Below are 14,158 nucleotides of genomic sequence, written 5' to 3' on the forward strand. Positions count from 1 at the left end.
AGGTCCTTTTTCTATAAATCCTTTTATTAAGGGGATTTGTTCTGTGAAGTTTGGATTCAGTCAAAGAACCACACGTGAGGACCTAGAGGGCAACATGTGGCCTCAAGGCTGCAGGTTCCCCAGCCCTAGTCTAGATGGTCTATAAGATGTATTCTGGGTCTGGTGTTCTATGACTCTGAGATTAACTTCTATTGAGTATATGAAATGTGGGCTGGGAGTTGCAGCTAACAAATGCAAAGTAATCCTCCCAAGGTCCCATTACTCCAGTATTCCAATAGTCCTGACTTGGTACTAGAAGTTGTCAGCACTCAATTAATCTCAAGTAAAGGCTACTGAAGTAAATGTAAAGATCTGATCTTGTTAGGGTTAGCCCTGTTGTTACCCTTAATATTCCTAACTGATTATTTTATTTAAATGCTCCATAAAGATTTCTTAGTCTATGAAAAAGGCATTGGAGAAAAAAATCTGTGGAAGCAAGAATAAATATACACACAGTTTATCCCTTTGTAAAGAGATAATGAAGGCAACAGCTATTTAATAAGCAAATCATTAGGCTGAGAGCAGAAGGGTAAATGCAAATACAACCTACTAATTTGAGATCATTAATGAACCTTAGCCAACTGATGGGCATTTACTATGAGAGATACAGAAGGACTTTATGAAGTCCTTATGGACTTTTATAAAATGTGATAGCTTGGGTTATAGATATGATAGAAATAATCTGTCATTTAAAAAATGAAATTTATAAACATGGAGAACAACTGCATTACAAACTTTGGCATAATATTGTGCTTTTTCAGATCATAGCTAAATGCAAAATGGCTGCTCTAGACAAAGACTTCAAACCGTTTCCTGGGATGAGCAGAATTCAGCCCACTACAGCTCATTATACTGTGTGGTCCTTTAAGATAGGAATCATGCTTATTTCCTTGCTAGTCCCCATAACCTTTAGCACATAACACAATGAATATATTAACTGCTCAGAATCATCACTCATTACCATACCATTTACAGATTGTTTCTATCAGACCTGCTGCATAAATTATAAAGGTACTAGACTGGAAGTAAGGAAACCTGTGTTCGCATCCAAGCTCTGACAGTAACCCAATTTGATGGGATGTAAAGCACACCCTTTCACCTCTTTGAGGCTGTTTCCACATCTATAAACTAAAAGATTTGGGCTAAATGATCTCTAAAATCCCTTCTAACTCCATAGGTGTATGTTCTAACCTAAGTTTTTAGCATTTAAAAATGAAAAAGCTTAAAATGGAAATATAAGCTTTATAAAACAATGTATATATGTAGACATATATGCATATACACATGATATACATATAAATATATAGATGGAGACAATATGGTGCAGTGGAGAGAAAGCTAGCCTCCCAACCAAGAAGACTTCATTTCAAGTCCTCTCACTGACCCGGAGCAAGTCATTTAATCTCTCATTACTCTGGACAACATTCTGAGGGTGTACATTGCAGAAAAGGTGCCAGGCTGCATTGGTTGAAGGAATTTCCTCATCCAGGGAGTTTCTTAAAAATTACAGGTGCAATCCATGTCCTGATATTTCCTTGTATTTGTTATTTCTCCTTAAAGACAGGAGCTGTATCTACTATTTCTTTTTCCTTTATGACTAACTAGAACTGCATTCTACACATGCAGTGAATGCCCAGTAAATATTGCCCGACTTACTAGACATCCATTATTCTAGTGATGAAGGAAATAGAAATAGTTGATAGGATCTCTGTCTGTCCTATATATGGCCAAGATTTGGGCTCATGCCTTGAATGAGAGCCAAGTAATTGTACTTACCCAAAAAGTCTTTAGTATGCCTTCTTCACTATAAATGAAATAAAATAAATTTGTACATCTACAATCTACCTCCATCAGGAAAACTTTCCCCTTTCTTAATTTTTAGGAAGGTTTTAGAAGATCAACTTCTAAGGACACCAGAATACCATGTACTTATATTCTGTCCTGAACTATCCTAATGTAATGTTTCAAAATGCTACACATTATGTGACTTCAAATAAATGACAGAACTAGATATAAATATATATATATATATATATATATAGATTTTGTGAATGGACTAATTTTTAAATAGATGTACTTTTCTGAGCATCAGTTTCCCATTTTTAAAAATGATGTTTCTAAGATCCTTTTCAGCTCTAAGTTTGTCGTCTTTAGTTCCTTCTTCCTCCTCATCCATTCAAACTCCAACAAGTTTGTAAACTAATTCACACTAAATTGTTAGTAGTTGATAACAACTTTAGATATCTCTTTTCTTCCAATGATATTTGCATTTTAAATGGTGATAAGGTAGTAGTAGGTGGGAGATACTGCTTTATGTAAAAGAAATGAATTCCTAATGTCTCAGAAAGTGAGACCAATGGGAAGAAGACAGAGTATTTTTCATTCTCTTCAGTACCTTCCAAATCACATCACTTAGCAAATAGTATTCTGGGCTTATGATTATCCCTGTGCCTGCTAATTTTTGATGAAGTCTCATATGAAAGAAAATCAGATATTAGCAAGCATCTAGTAAACTAGATTTACAGAGGCTTCACTGACATAAAACAAAACCCTCTATGGTGGCATACATAACAAATTCCTAAAAATGTACACGTCATAATTTAGTCTTATCCAGAGATTGGCAAACTACAGCCCATGGGCCAAATGTAATCTGCTGCCTGTTTTTATATAGCCCTGTGAGCTAAGAATAATTTTTACATTCTAAATAAAGTTTTAATATATGTAAAAATGTAAAAATCACTCAGCTCACTGGTATGCAAAAATAGGTGGAGGGCCTGATTTGACTCTTGGGCCATATCAAAGATATTTGATTACATTGTCCCCAATATAGGCTTATGGGCAGTAAGGTAGAATTTTGGGACCAATAGTTTTCCACACTGTTGATAGCACCTTTGATACTCCAAGCAACATTAGTAAAGTGCCAATGATCCTAATGCTAATACCCAACACAATACACCAACCTAGGAGCTTCTCCTCTCAACAGGACCTTTGAAAAAGAGTTATCTTCTCCCAAATATCAGGTGGACTATGTCTTCATGGTTATATATTAATGGGACCGTGTTCTATTTATGTATAGATTGTTACTTCTGTTGAAAATGCTATATAAACTAGCTATAGTTTTATCATTATCTGAACTGAAAGATATCTTTCATGCATAATTACTATGAAAATTTCATTAGATTTCTTTTATAACTCCTTTAAAAATCAAGATCATTTACATATTTTTAAATCAATAAATATATTCAATCACTACCCCCAAAAATCTTACTTTTTTTTGTTCACAGAAACAAAACAATCAGAATACCCAAAGTTATGCAGAGAAACATCTATTCCCTGGATAAAATTTAAAAATAATTGCTACAGTTTTTCTACAGTCCTAAACAGCACAAGTTTTGATGCTGCACAGGAGTTTTGCAGAAAAGAAGGTAATTATTTAATGATGATAATAAGCTTTCTATGCTTTTCATAGCATCTCAATGAAGAATATAATGTCCTTGGTTTGTTTCATTACTGTATCTACAGGCAGCAAAAGCCAATTGAAAAACTATAGTCCATTAAAGATATAATTTTAAAATGTAATTCATTTGTCATTTGGGGAATAATTCATGAAAATCATCTTTCAGCATGGAATTTTTTAATCTATAATGACTTGCAGTTTTAGAGGTCAAACTTTCCCTTTTATGTATTCAAATTATAATCTTTAAAGTTAACTAAAATCAATATTCAAAGCATTTGAAAGATATTTTTTACCTTTAAATAGATGATGTAGTTTGAATTCAGAAAATTTTTTTTCAACTCCAAATTGTTCAACAGTGTGATTTTTTTTCAGGAGCACTAAATTAAGGAGCAAGAGAAAAATAACACTATTCAGTGCTTGGGACAGTCATTTAGCTCGCCTATATTAAGCACCAACTGTGTGCCAGGCACTGTGCTAAACACTGGACACATGGACAATGATATATAATCCTTTTGGAAAGTGCCTTTATGTGTAAACATGATTGATTGCTATTTGGATGTTTTTGTTTCTTCTACAGGAGCTAATCTTTTAACAATTAAGAATGAGGCTGAAAATGCATATCTTCTAAGAGAGCTCTTTGCACTTAGTTCTTCTATGCCAGTGGTCTGGCTGAATGCTCAGTTTGATAATAACAGTAAGTGACTAGAAGAGAAAAGAAAAGAGGTTAAATGGTAATACACCGTTAGTCTAAGGATAATGGCTACTGGGAACTAGGAACTCTTATCTGGGCCACTCTCTTTCCTTATAAATAGGCTTTTCTAACTCTTCTCCATGACCTCTGACCCTTTGCAATGACCCAGTCAGAATAAGAATGCTTAGACAAGTTCATGGTATAACTTTTGAGCATGAGGACATTTTAAGATTATGTTTGCATCTTTCACCTACAAGATCCTTTCCAGACTCTGTGACTCTACTTAAAACACTTTTCTATTATACTACTGGGGTGACAAGAGTACTTCATACATACAATTTAATGTTGTTATAATATTTTGTAAAATCAAGGGAGCAATCCACTAAAACCAAATGTAGCTTAATATTTTCCATTCCAAATTCAGCTTGCTAAAGACTAACATAATTTATTTTGCTTAATATTCATTGAATATTAGTTAATTATCCAGTATTTTCCCCTAGGTAGCACCATCACATGGTTTGATGGTAGTCCCATTGAGTATTCAGACTGGGGCATCAGGGAGCCAGAATCCAGTCTTCTCAAGGCTGATCTTTGTTTTGCATTGAGGACCACAGATGGTGTGTGGCAGCTATTTCCTTGTGGAGAAAAAAAAGGATTTGTATGTAAGATGGAGACAGGTAGGTGTACCTCTAACCATGAAGTCCAAGGTTATTTCTTGTGCCGTTCCTCCGCTGTTTGTCTCTATTTCATCCTGTATATGTCATGTTTGTTTACAGTTGTTCGCATGTTATCGCCATCATTAGATTGTGAGCTCCTTGAGATTAGGGACCGGTTTTGTCATTATTTGTCTTCCCTTAGGTCCATTCCACCTTTTAGTTCAGCATTCTCTTGAGTCTGCAGAGTTTTTAAATCCAAGCATTTCAGGGCTAGTCAATCTACTGGCTGACCTTTTAAATAGTAGCTTAAGATACTGAAGTCTTATTCACTACCAAACAAGTCAGAAAGCGTTTTAACTGATGTGAGAAATCCTATCCACCCACTGCCTTCCTCTCCTCCCTGAGAATCCTTACATATTGAAGAGAGCATGTGACAGAGCATCCTTCAGTTGTTTTATTGCAGTGGGCTTAAAGAATTATCTGGTAATCTTCAAGAACCCAATTTTCAAGTTAGGGACTTCAGGTTTAAAGGATAAAGCATAAAAAAAAATTTAAGTTAAAATTTTCTTTTTAATAATTAGAAATATATTTTCTTTTCCTACCATCCCCACTCCATTGGGGAAAAAAAGTGAGAAACAAATTCCTTATAACAAATATACATAGGCAAGTAAAACAAATTCACTCATTGGCCATGTTCAAAAAATATGTATCTTATTCTGCATCCTGAATCCAACACTTCTGTGTCAGGAGATGGAGAGCAAACTTCATCACTGATCCACTGGAATCATGAATGGTTATAGTGTTCATCAGAGTCCTTACAGCTTTCAAAGGTGTTTGTCTTTACAGTGCTGTTTTTGTTATCATATATATTGTTCTCCTGGTCCTGCTCATTTCATATTTCATCAGTTTATAAAAGTGTTCAAAACTATTCATTTTTATAATATCGTACTATAGTAAACCTGGTTGTTCTGGTTCTGCTCACTTCATTTTGCATCAATCTCTGTCCTCATTTTGTATAGCACAGCAGTATTCCATCCCACTTATGTCACAGTTGGTTCAGCCATTTCCCAATGATGGGCATACCCATAGTTTCCAGTTTTTTTGCCAAAACAAAAAGTTCTGATATCTATATCTATCTATATCTATATCTATATCTATATATGTAGAGAGAGACATATATATATATTCTTGTAAATATAGAATTGTTCCTCTTTCTTTGAAAAAAAGTAAGTCATGGTGTTTTCTAGATAGCAGTAATATATCAACATTTTAAATGACTTGATTTTAAAAAAAATGAACTAACAAAAATAATCTTATTTTCTTTACCTCTTACTTCCACCTTTTCCCATGGGGAAAAAAAGGGAAAAATTATGTGTAGTCCAACAAAACCTGAATTTCTTTTTTTTTTAAATACAATAAGCATTTTTATTCAAATTAATTAAAATGATGTGTGTGAATAAAATCAATGTGTAGAGAATAAGAAAAGCAGCTGTTATATTTACATCAATTATGTCTTACAAAGTCTGATTTCTAATTTATGCCAATATACAACAGCAAGAGCTATTCCCCAACCTATAAGTAATGAAAGGATATGAAAAAGAAAAGATTTCAGATTATAAATGTCCATATGCAAAGTGCTCCAAAGCATTAACAACAAGAGAATTGAAGTTGTATATGTCTATGAGATTTGAGCTCACAACATGGTCACTCCCCAAAGTAACAACATGGAAACAGTTGAAACAGAAGCTGTGGGAAGATTAACACCAGAGTGATATGAATGAATTGGTTCAGCCTTTGTGGACGATCATTTGGAATTATGCAAATAAAGTGACTAAATTTGGTAAATTGTTTATTCCTTTTGACTCAATAAAACTGAATTTATCCTCAAAGAAGTTCAGGCAGGCAGGAAATAGACATTTATTAAGCATATGCTGTGTGCTAGGCACAAAGCAGAGAGTGAGAATGAGAAGCTAAGGATGATTCCAAAGTTGCCTACCTGAATGCACACAAGGATGATAGCACTCTCAACAGACATGGGGCAGTTGGGCAGGATAAGATAATGACTTCAGTTTGGGACATACTGAGTTTGAGATGGCCCTAGCACAGAAAGTTGAAATAGCCAATATGCTTTTAGTGATGTCATCCACAGCTAAGGTGAGGCTACATATGGATATCTTGGCATCATATGTATACCGATGACAGTTAAATGCCTATGAGTCAATGAGGTCACCAAGTGAATATAAAGAGAGTAGAAAAGAGGGTCCAGGACAGAAATAGATTTAAGAAAAAGTGATGGTCACAGCACCAAAACCATCTGAGGAAATGCCTCCAACCGCCGAACCTTATAGCTTCTTTATCATTTTCATAGAATATTTATGGTTCTTTAAAGTTGGCAGAGCACCTTGCCTGTATTACCTCATTTGATCCTTGAAAAAGGGGGAGGAGGGTAAACAACAGGTACCTGGCATGGGGGCATCATGTTCACTGGAGATGAGACCAAGCAGAATTGTAGATGGAAAATGAAGTGATCTGGAAAGTTCAGATGCCAGCCCTCTTTCTTTTTTTTTTCCTTTTTTTTTACTTGATCTAATCCTTTCTTTTTATTTTTAGTTTTCAACATTACTTCCACAATATTTTGAGTTCCAAATTTTCAACCCATCTCACCCCTCCCCCCACCCCAAGATGGCATGCATTCTGAATACCCCTTCCCCTAGTCTGCTTTCCCTGCTATCTCTCCCCCCTTCCCCTTCTGTTTTCCTGTAGGGCAGGATAGATTTCTGTACCCCATTTCCTATATTTCTTATTTCCCAGTTGCATGTGAAAATATTTTTTTTAAACATGTGTTTTTAAAACTTTGGGTTCCAGATTTTCACCCTTCCTCCCTCCCCACCCACCCTCATTGAAAAGGCAAGCTATACATGTGCACTTATTCAAAACACTTCCATAACAGACATATTTACCTTAATCCTATCCTGCCCCCCCATTTATTCTATTCTTTCTTTTGACCCTTGTCCCTCCTCAGAAGTATTTGCTTCTGATTACCCCTGTTCCCAATCTGCCCTCCTCTCTATCATCCCCCTACTCTCTTGTCCCCTTCCTCTCCTATTTTCCTGTAGGGTAAGTCAGATTTCCATACCCAATTGAGTGTGTATGCTATTCCCTCCTTAAGTCAAATCCTATGAGAATAAGATTCACTCATTCCCTCTCACCTTCCCCCGTTTCCCCTCCTCTGTAAGAGCCTTTTCTCTTCTGTTTTTTTGTGAGATAATTTACCCCATTCTACCTTTTCCTTTCTCCTTCTCCTAGTATAATCCTCTCTTACCACTTAATTTTATTCTCCAGATATGACCCCTTTATCTTCAACTCACCCTGTGCCCTCTATCTATCTATCTATCTATCCATCTATCTCTCTTTCTATATATATATTCATACATGTAATTTTTTCCCTCCAACTACCCTAATACTGACAAAGGTCTCATGAGTTACAAATATCATCTTTCCATGCAGGAATATAAACAGTTCAACCTTAATAAGCCTCTTATGATTTTCTTTTTCCTGTTTACCTCTTAATGTTCTACTTGAGTCTTGTATTGGAAAGTCAAATTTTCTATTCAGCTCTGGTCTTTTCATCAAGAATGCTTGAAAGTCCTCTATTTCACTGAATGACCATTTTTTCCCCTGAAAAGTTATACTCAGTTTTGCTGGGTAGCTGATTCTTGGTTGCAATCCTATCTACTTTGCCCTCCGGAATATTATATTCCATGCCCTGTGGTCCCTTAATGTAGAAGCTGCTAAATCTTGTGTCATCCTGATTGTGTTTCCACAATACTTGAATTGTTTCTTTCTGGCTGCTTGTAATATTTTCTCCTTGACCTGGGAATTCTGGAATTTGGCTACAATATTTCTAGGAGTTTTCCTTTGGGGATCTCTTTCAGGAGGAGATCAGTGGATTCTTTCAATTTCTATTTTGCCCTCTGGTTCTAAAATATCAGGGTAGTTTTCCTTGACAATTTCTTGAAAGATGATGTCTAGGCTCTTTTTTTGCTCGTGGCTTTCAGATAGTCCAATAATTTTTAAATTCTCTCTCCTGGATCTATTTTCCAGGTCAGTTGTTTTTCCAATGAGATATTTCACGTTGTTTTCTAATTTTTCCTTCTTTTGGATTTGTTTTACAGTATCTTGATTTCTCATAAAGTCACTAGCTTCCAATTGCTCTATTCTAATTTTTAAGAAGTATTTTCTTCTATAAGCTTTTGGACCTCCTTTTCCATTTGTCCAATTTTGCTCTTTAGGGCATTCTTCTCTTCATTGGCTTTTTGGACCTCTTTTGCCATTTGGGTTAGGCTATTTTTTAAGGTGTTATTTTCTTCAGTATTTTTTTGGGTCTCCTTTAGCAAGCTGTTAACTTGCTTTTAATGATTTTCTTGCATCACTCTCATTTCTCTTCCCAGTTTTTCCTTTACTTCTCTTACTTGCTTCTCAAAATCCCTTTTGAACTCTTCCAAGGCCTGGGACTGATTCATATTTTTCTTAGAAGTTTTGGATGTAGGAGCTTTGACTTTGTTTTCTTCTTCTGGTTGTATATTTTGATCTTCTTTGTCACCGAAGTAACATAATATAGTCTGACTCTTTTTGTGCTGCTTGCTCATGATCCCAACCAATTACTTGAGTTTTAAACTCTTTGTTAAGGTAAGAGTCTGTTTCCAGTGTGGAGTATGTACTGTCCCAAGGTTCAGGGGTTTGTATAGCTGTTTTCAGAGATACTTCTAGGGACCTGAAAAGTGTCAGTTCTTCCAAGGTGGTATGATAAGGGGTGAGGAGTTTTCTCTCCACCACCACCACAAGCTCCACTGCACCAATGCTCCGCCTCACCCCAGGACTGCCCCTCAGAACTGTGACCCAGATCCAAGCACGGGCAAAGCAAGAGATTCCTGCCTCAGCCCTGACAAAGAGATCCTTGCAATCCCCCTCTGATCAGTCACTCAGTTCCCCTTCAGTCTGTGGGCCTGAGGCTCAGGACTCAGCCGCTGCCCTGAGGGCACACTCTGGACTTGTGGCTGAGACCTAGCTTCTTCTCTCACCGCAGAAACAGACTTTTCCTACTGACCTTCTATGTTGTCTTTGGTGTTCAGGGGTTGAGAAGTCTGGAAACCACCACAGCTGCCTGCGATTCAGTCCTCTGAGGCCTGCTCCAGGGTCGCTGCGGCCTGCACACCCACACCAAACTGAGCTCCTCTCCCAGCCCAGTGCAATACACCTTTCCGATCAACCATCCAGGCTGTCTTGGGCTGGAAATTTGTTTTACTCTGTTTTTTTGTGGGTTCTGCTACTTTAGAATTTGTTTAGAGCCATTTTTTATAGGTATTTGGAGGTGTTTGGGGGAGAGCTCTAGCAACTCTCTGCTTTCCCTCCGCCATCTTCCTGAATTTCTTAAGAATAACTTTTGCCTCTCTCTTTTTTATTTCAGATATTAATAATATGAAGCCAGGAGAAGGTAAATATGTAATAACATTAAATATTTTTAGTTTCATGGAAGATAACTAGATCATGTATACATACAGTACATAATAATCATCAGATAGTAAAAATAAGAAATTAGAGTTTGCTAAAAAGCTTCATACTAGTTTTATAGTACGTATTTGTCTTTCAGTGTTCCTAAAAGTATCCTTTTCCCCATCCTCTTTTAGCCCCCAACTACAGCCTTATCCCCCTTACAGTAGCAGTGATACTAGTTGCCATCTTAGGCATTTCCACATTCTTCTACTGCCTCTACAAGCAGAATGGTGTTTTCTTCAGAAGACTCATCACTTGGGGTAGTGCTCCTTACACATCAATAAATTTGAGAAGGTTACCTGTAGAAGAAAGCATCCTCATTTCAGATATGGAGAGAAATGATTAATAAGACTATTGAAACCATAGGATCACAGAGACTATGTTCAGCTTTTAAAAGGAATGGATATTAAGAAGCTCTACGTTATATTTTATTTTATAACCTTGATGTCACAGTAATAGAAATTGTTTAAAAAAAAAAAACCAACTAATCAGCCCCTGAATAAGGACTATTTGAATTACAACCAGCCTAGTTTTATTTTAGCTCTTCTGCCAAAATGTATTTTTTTCTTTTTTTAAAGACAAGGGCATATGGGGGGAGGGTTTTAAATTAAATAATAATTGTCGTTCAGAAAGGTTAGAATTAACTAAAAGGATGCCCACTAGGTAGAAATCCATTGTTTGAGAAAGACTTAAAATCCCCAGTTTTCAAAATTCATAGAAGTTTGCTGCCAGGCTAACAGAGTAACAGTATTTGTAATGCAATACATTTATTTCCATTGGAATGTAGTCATTGGATTTGAGATTTTTAAATCAGCTCATGACTACATGTTCTTTTGTCCACCCCTACCCCACCCCAAACAAACAAATTCATTAGGAGGAAGAAGAAAACATCTCTTAGTTCATAAAGGTTAGTAAATTTACATGGCCAAATTGCTGGTGATATTCGTTTATTTATTTATTTATGACTAGCTCTAGCATTTTCTAGAAAGTAGAAAAAGGAACTTCAAATGTCATAGCACAAGAGAACAGTGTGGTGCAGTGGAAACACAGATTCCAAGGAAACTTGGAAGTCAGAAGACCCAAGTTTGAATCCTGGCTTAGCCACTTACTGTCTGTGTGGCTATGGACAATTCACTTTAGGTCTCTGGCCCTTATTAGGGGGTTGGACTGAATGAACACTAAGATCCTTTCCAAATCTAAATCTAGGCTTCTTTTGGCCTAGATCCTAATACTGCTCATCAATCAGACATTTTTTTTTCACAAGCCAACCTTTTTAAAGAGGTACAATGTGACCTAAGACTACAAGATTTCATTTCTACTCAGTAAGCTGAATTAAAAATTCCACTGACTCCGTATCTTTATACTACAGCACAATGAGCCTTCATCTTCAAAATATAAGGATAGGTGACCATTACCTATTTGTAACTTATAAGGATAATTGGCTTAAACTAACCAGATGGTAAATAAAGATCATTTAATAAAATGTCATGTGAAATTAAAGTTCTGTATTTCTAAGTGGTCTTGGTAAAAACTACTAATGAATTAGTCTTCTAGTCAAGGGATATTGAAATAGAACTGTCACATATAATGACACTACTGATTAAATATGTCATTAGCTAAACATTTTTTGTAGTAAGATGAATTCACCAATTTCCCAGTGCTCTGTAATTAGACATAGAGGGCTACATTTCTAAGTGTCTAGGCATATGGACAGTTAATGCAATCCTTCCTGCTGCCAGAATTTCTGAAATGAGCAAATTTATGAAATAAACAAGATACTGCAATTCTATACTTCATATAGATCCACACATTTTCACTGTGTGGACATATCCACATTTAAGTCTTATCTGAAATAAGCTTTATAGTTTTGTGAGTTATCAAATACAGCACGGAAAAACCTATCAAACAAACTTAATGAGAAACCATGAATACATTAGCTACTGAAGTATCTTGTTAGAACTTACTCTTCCTCAGCCTCAACTCTAGAACTCTGTGGAGTAATGGATAGAATGTTAGGTTTGCTTCAGGAAGACCTGTATTTGAATTCAGCCTCTGATGAACCTTGGGCAATCACCCACTTAACTTCACTGGGCATCAGGAAACTCTCTAGGACTTAAGGAGGGTGCTGTCTGCATTGGTGGACAGAATCCCTATACTTGGAGTTGATTAATCAAAAATAATACTTTAGAGAAGTATGAAAAAGTAGATGATTTAAAGAGTTAGTCTACACATTCTGAAATATTAAGCTACTGAACATTTCAAAGGTAGTAGCATTTAGTTTCTATGTCCTATCTCACATAGCTAAAAATGTTAGCTAAAGCAGGTTGGAAACCCCTTTTCACATGAGAAGGTGAATTTGATAAAACACTAATGTACTATTGGTGAAGTTGTATACTGATTTTCTGGAGAGCAATCTGGAACCATATCCAAAGTGCTATAAAACTAAGCATACCCTTTGACCAGGCAATACCACCACTAGGTCTATATCCTAAAGAGATTAAAAAAAAAAAAAGGAAAACGACCCATGTGTACAAAAATATTTATAGCAGCTCTTAGTGCTGGCAAAGAATTGGAAATTAAGGAGATGACCATCAGTTGGGGAATGGCTGAACAAGTTCTTGTGTATGCTTGTGATGAAATACTATTGTGCTTTAAGAAATAATGGATAGGATGCTCTCAGAAAAACATGGGAAAGACTTACATGAACTGATGTAAAGTGAACCAGGAGAACATTGTACAGTAACAGCAATATTGTATGATGATCTACTATGAATAATTTAGCTATTCTCAGCAATACAATGATCCAAGATAATTTTGTAGAATTTCTAATGAAAGGTGCTGTCCATTTCCAGAGAGAGAATTGTTAGAATCTGAATGCAGATCAGAGATACTTTTTCTTCACTTTATTCTTCTTGGGGTTTTTTTGTCTGCGTTTTCTTTCACAGAATGACTTAACATGGAAATGTGTTTTATATGACTACACGTATTTAATCTGTGTCAAATTGCTTTCCTTATCAATGGGGGGGAGGAGGGGAAGGAGGGAATTTGCAACTCAAAATTCGGAAGAAATGTTAAAATTGTTTTTATGTGTAATTGGGAAAAATAAAATATTACATAAGAGAAGGTGAATTTGACATTCTCAGTCTGAGGCCAGCTGTGTGGATATTGTTTCCTGTTAAACTTTAAACCCTCTGGCATAAGGTATCACTTAAATAACTAGAAAAGTTTTATCACTCTGCTTTGGATAAATCCATTTCATATCAGTATTATTTATAATGAGTTCATAGTATTCTCCTGGGTGAATTGGAAAATGCTAACAAAAGATACTTGAACCACAGTATGAAATACAATCATTTTCTTAAGCTTTTGCCAAGAATTTGATGTTAAAATATTTGTGACATGGATTGGGTGGGCAACATGTTGCACAGGGGACCATATGTCTCTCTTCTTGTTCCTAGGTGCTAAAGCAGAAGGGATGTGGCTATTAGAATTCATATCAGAAATTTTAAAATGATTCTTTTTATTTGATCAAGTGAGTTTTGTTCCTCTAGAACGTGAAGAAACCAAGACACTTAGATGACCCAGAACAGCCAGAATTACTGTACTTGATGTCTATATCTTTAATTAATGATTTGGTATACCATATAAGATCAACTTAAAATATCAGATTCGTTCAGGCAATAGTATTAAGTGAAATAGTTTTGTGTGATGTCTCAAGGTTCTTTGAGTTCAACTAAAGTGCACAAACTTAGGCAGAAGGTA

General features: G+C 35.9%; 1 protein-coding gene across 1 annotated transcript in view; it reads left to right on the forward strand.

Moving 5' to 3' along the window:
- PLA2R1 (phospholipase A2 receptor 1) overlaps positions 1-12,825 on the forward strand; it is a 166,545-nt gene extending 153,720 nt beyond the window's left edge. Inside the window, exons 26-30 of the mRNA XM_027866204.1 lie at positions 3,324-3,464; positions 4,074-4,190; positions 4,688-4,864; positions 10,311-10,337; positions 10,531-12,825. Coding sequence (XP_027722005.1) covers positions 3,324-3,464; positions 4,074-4,190; positions 4,688-4,864; positions 10,311-10,337; positions 10,531-10,742 — 674 coding nt within the window. The 3' untranslated portion in view covers positions 10,743-12,825. The remainder of the gene's footprint in view (positions 1-3,323; positions 3,465-4,073; positions 4,191-4,687; positions 4,865-10,310; positions 10,338-10,530) is intronic.
- The last annotated feature ends 1,333 nt before the right edge of the window (positions 12,826-14,158 follow it).

Source organism: Vombatus ursinus, unplaced genomic scaffold, assembly GCF_900497805.2.
Source record: "Vombatus ursinus unplaced genomic scaffold, bare-nosed wombat genome assembly UNPS02014779.1, whole genome shotgun sequence".
Taxonomy (NCBI): Eukaryota; Metazoa; Chordata; class Mammalia; order Diprotodontia; family Vombatidae; genus Vombatus; species Vombatus ursinus.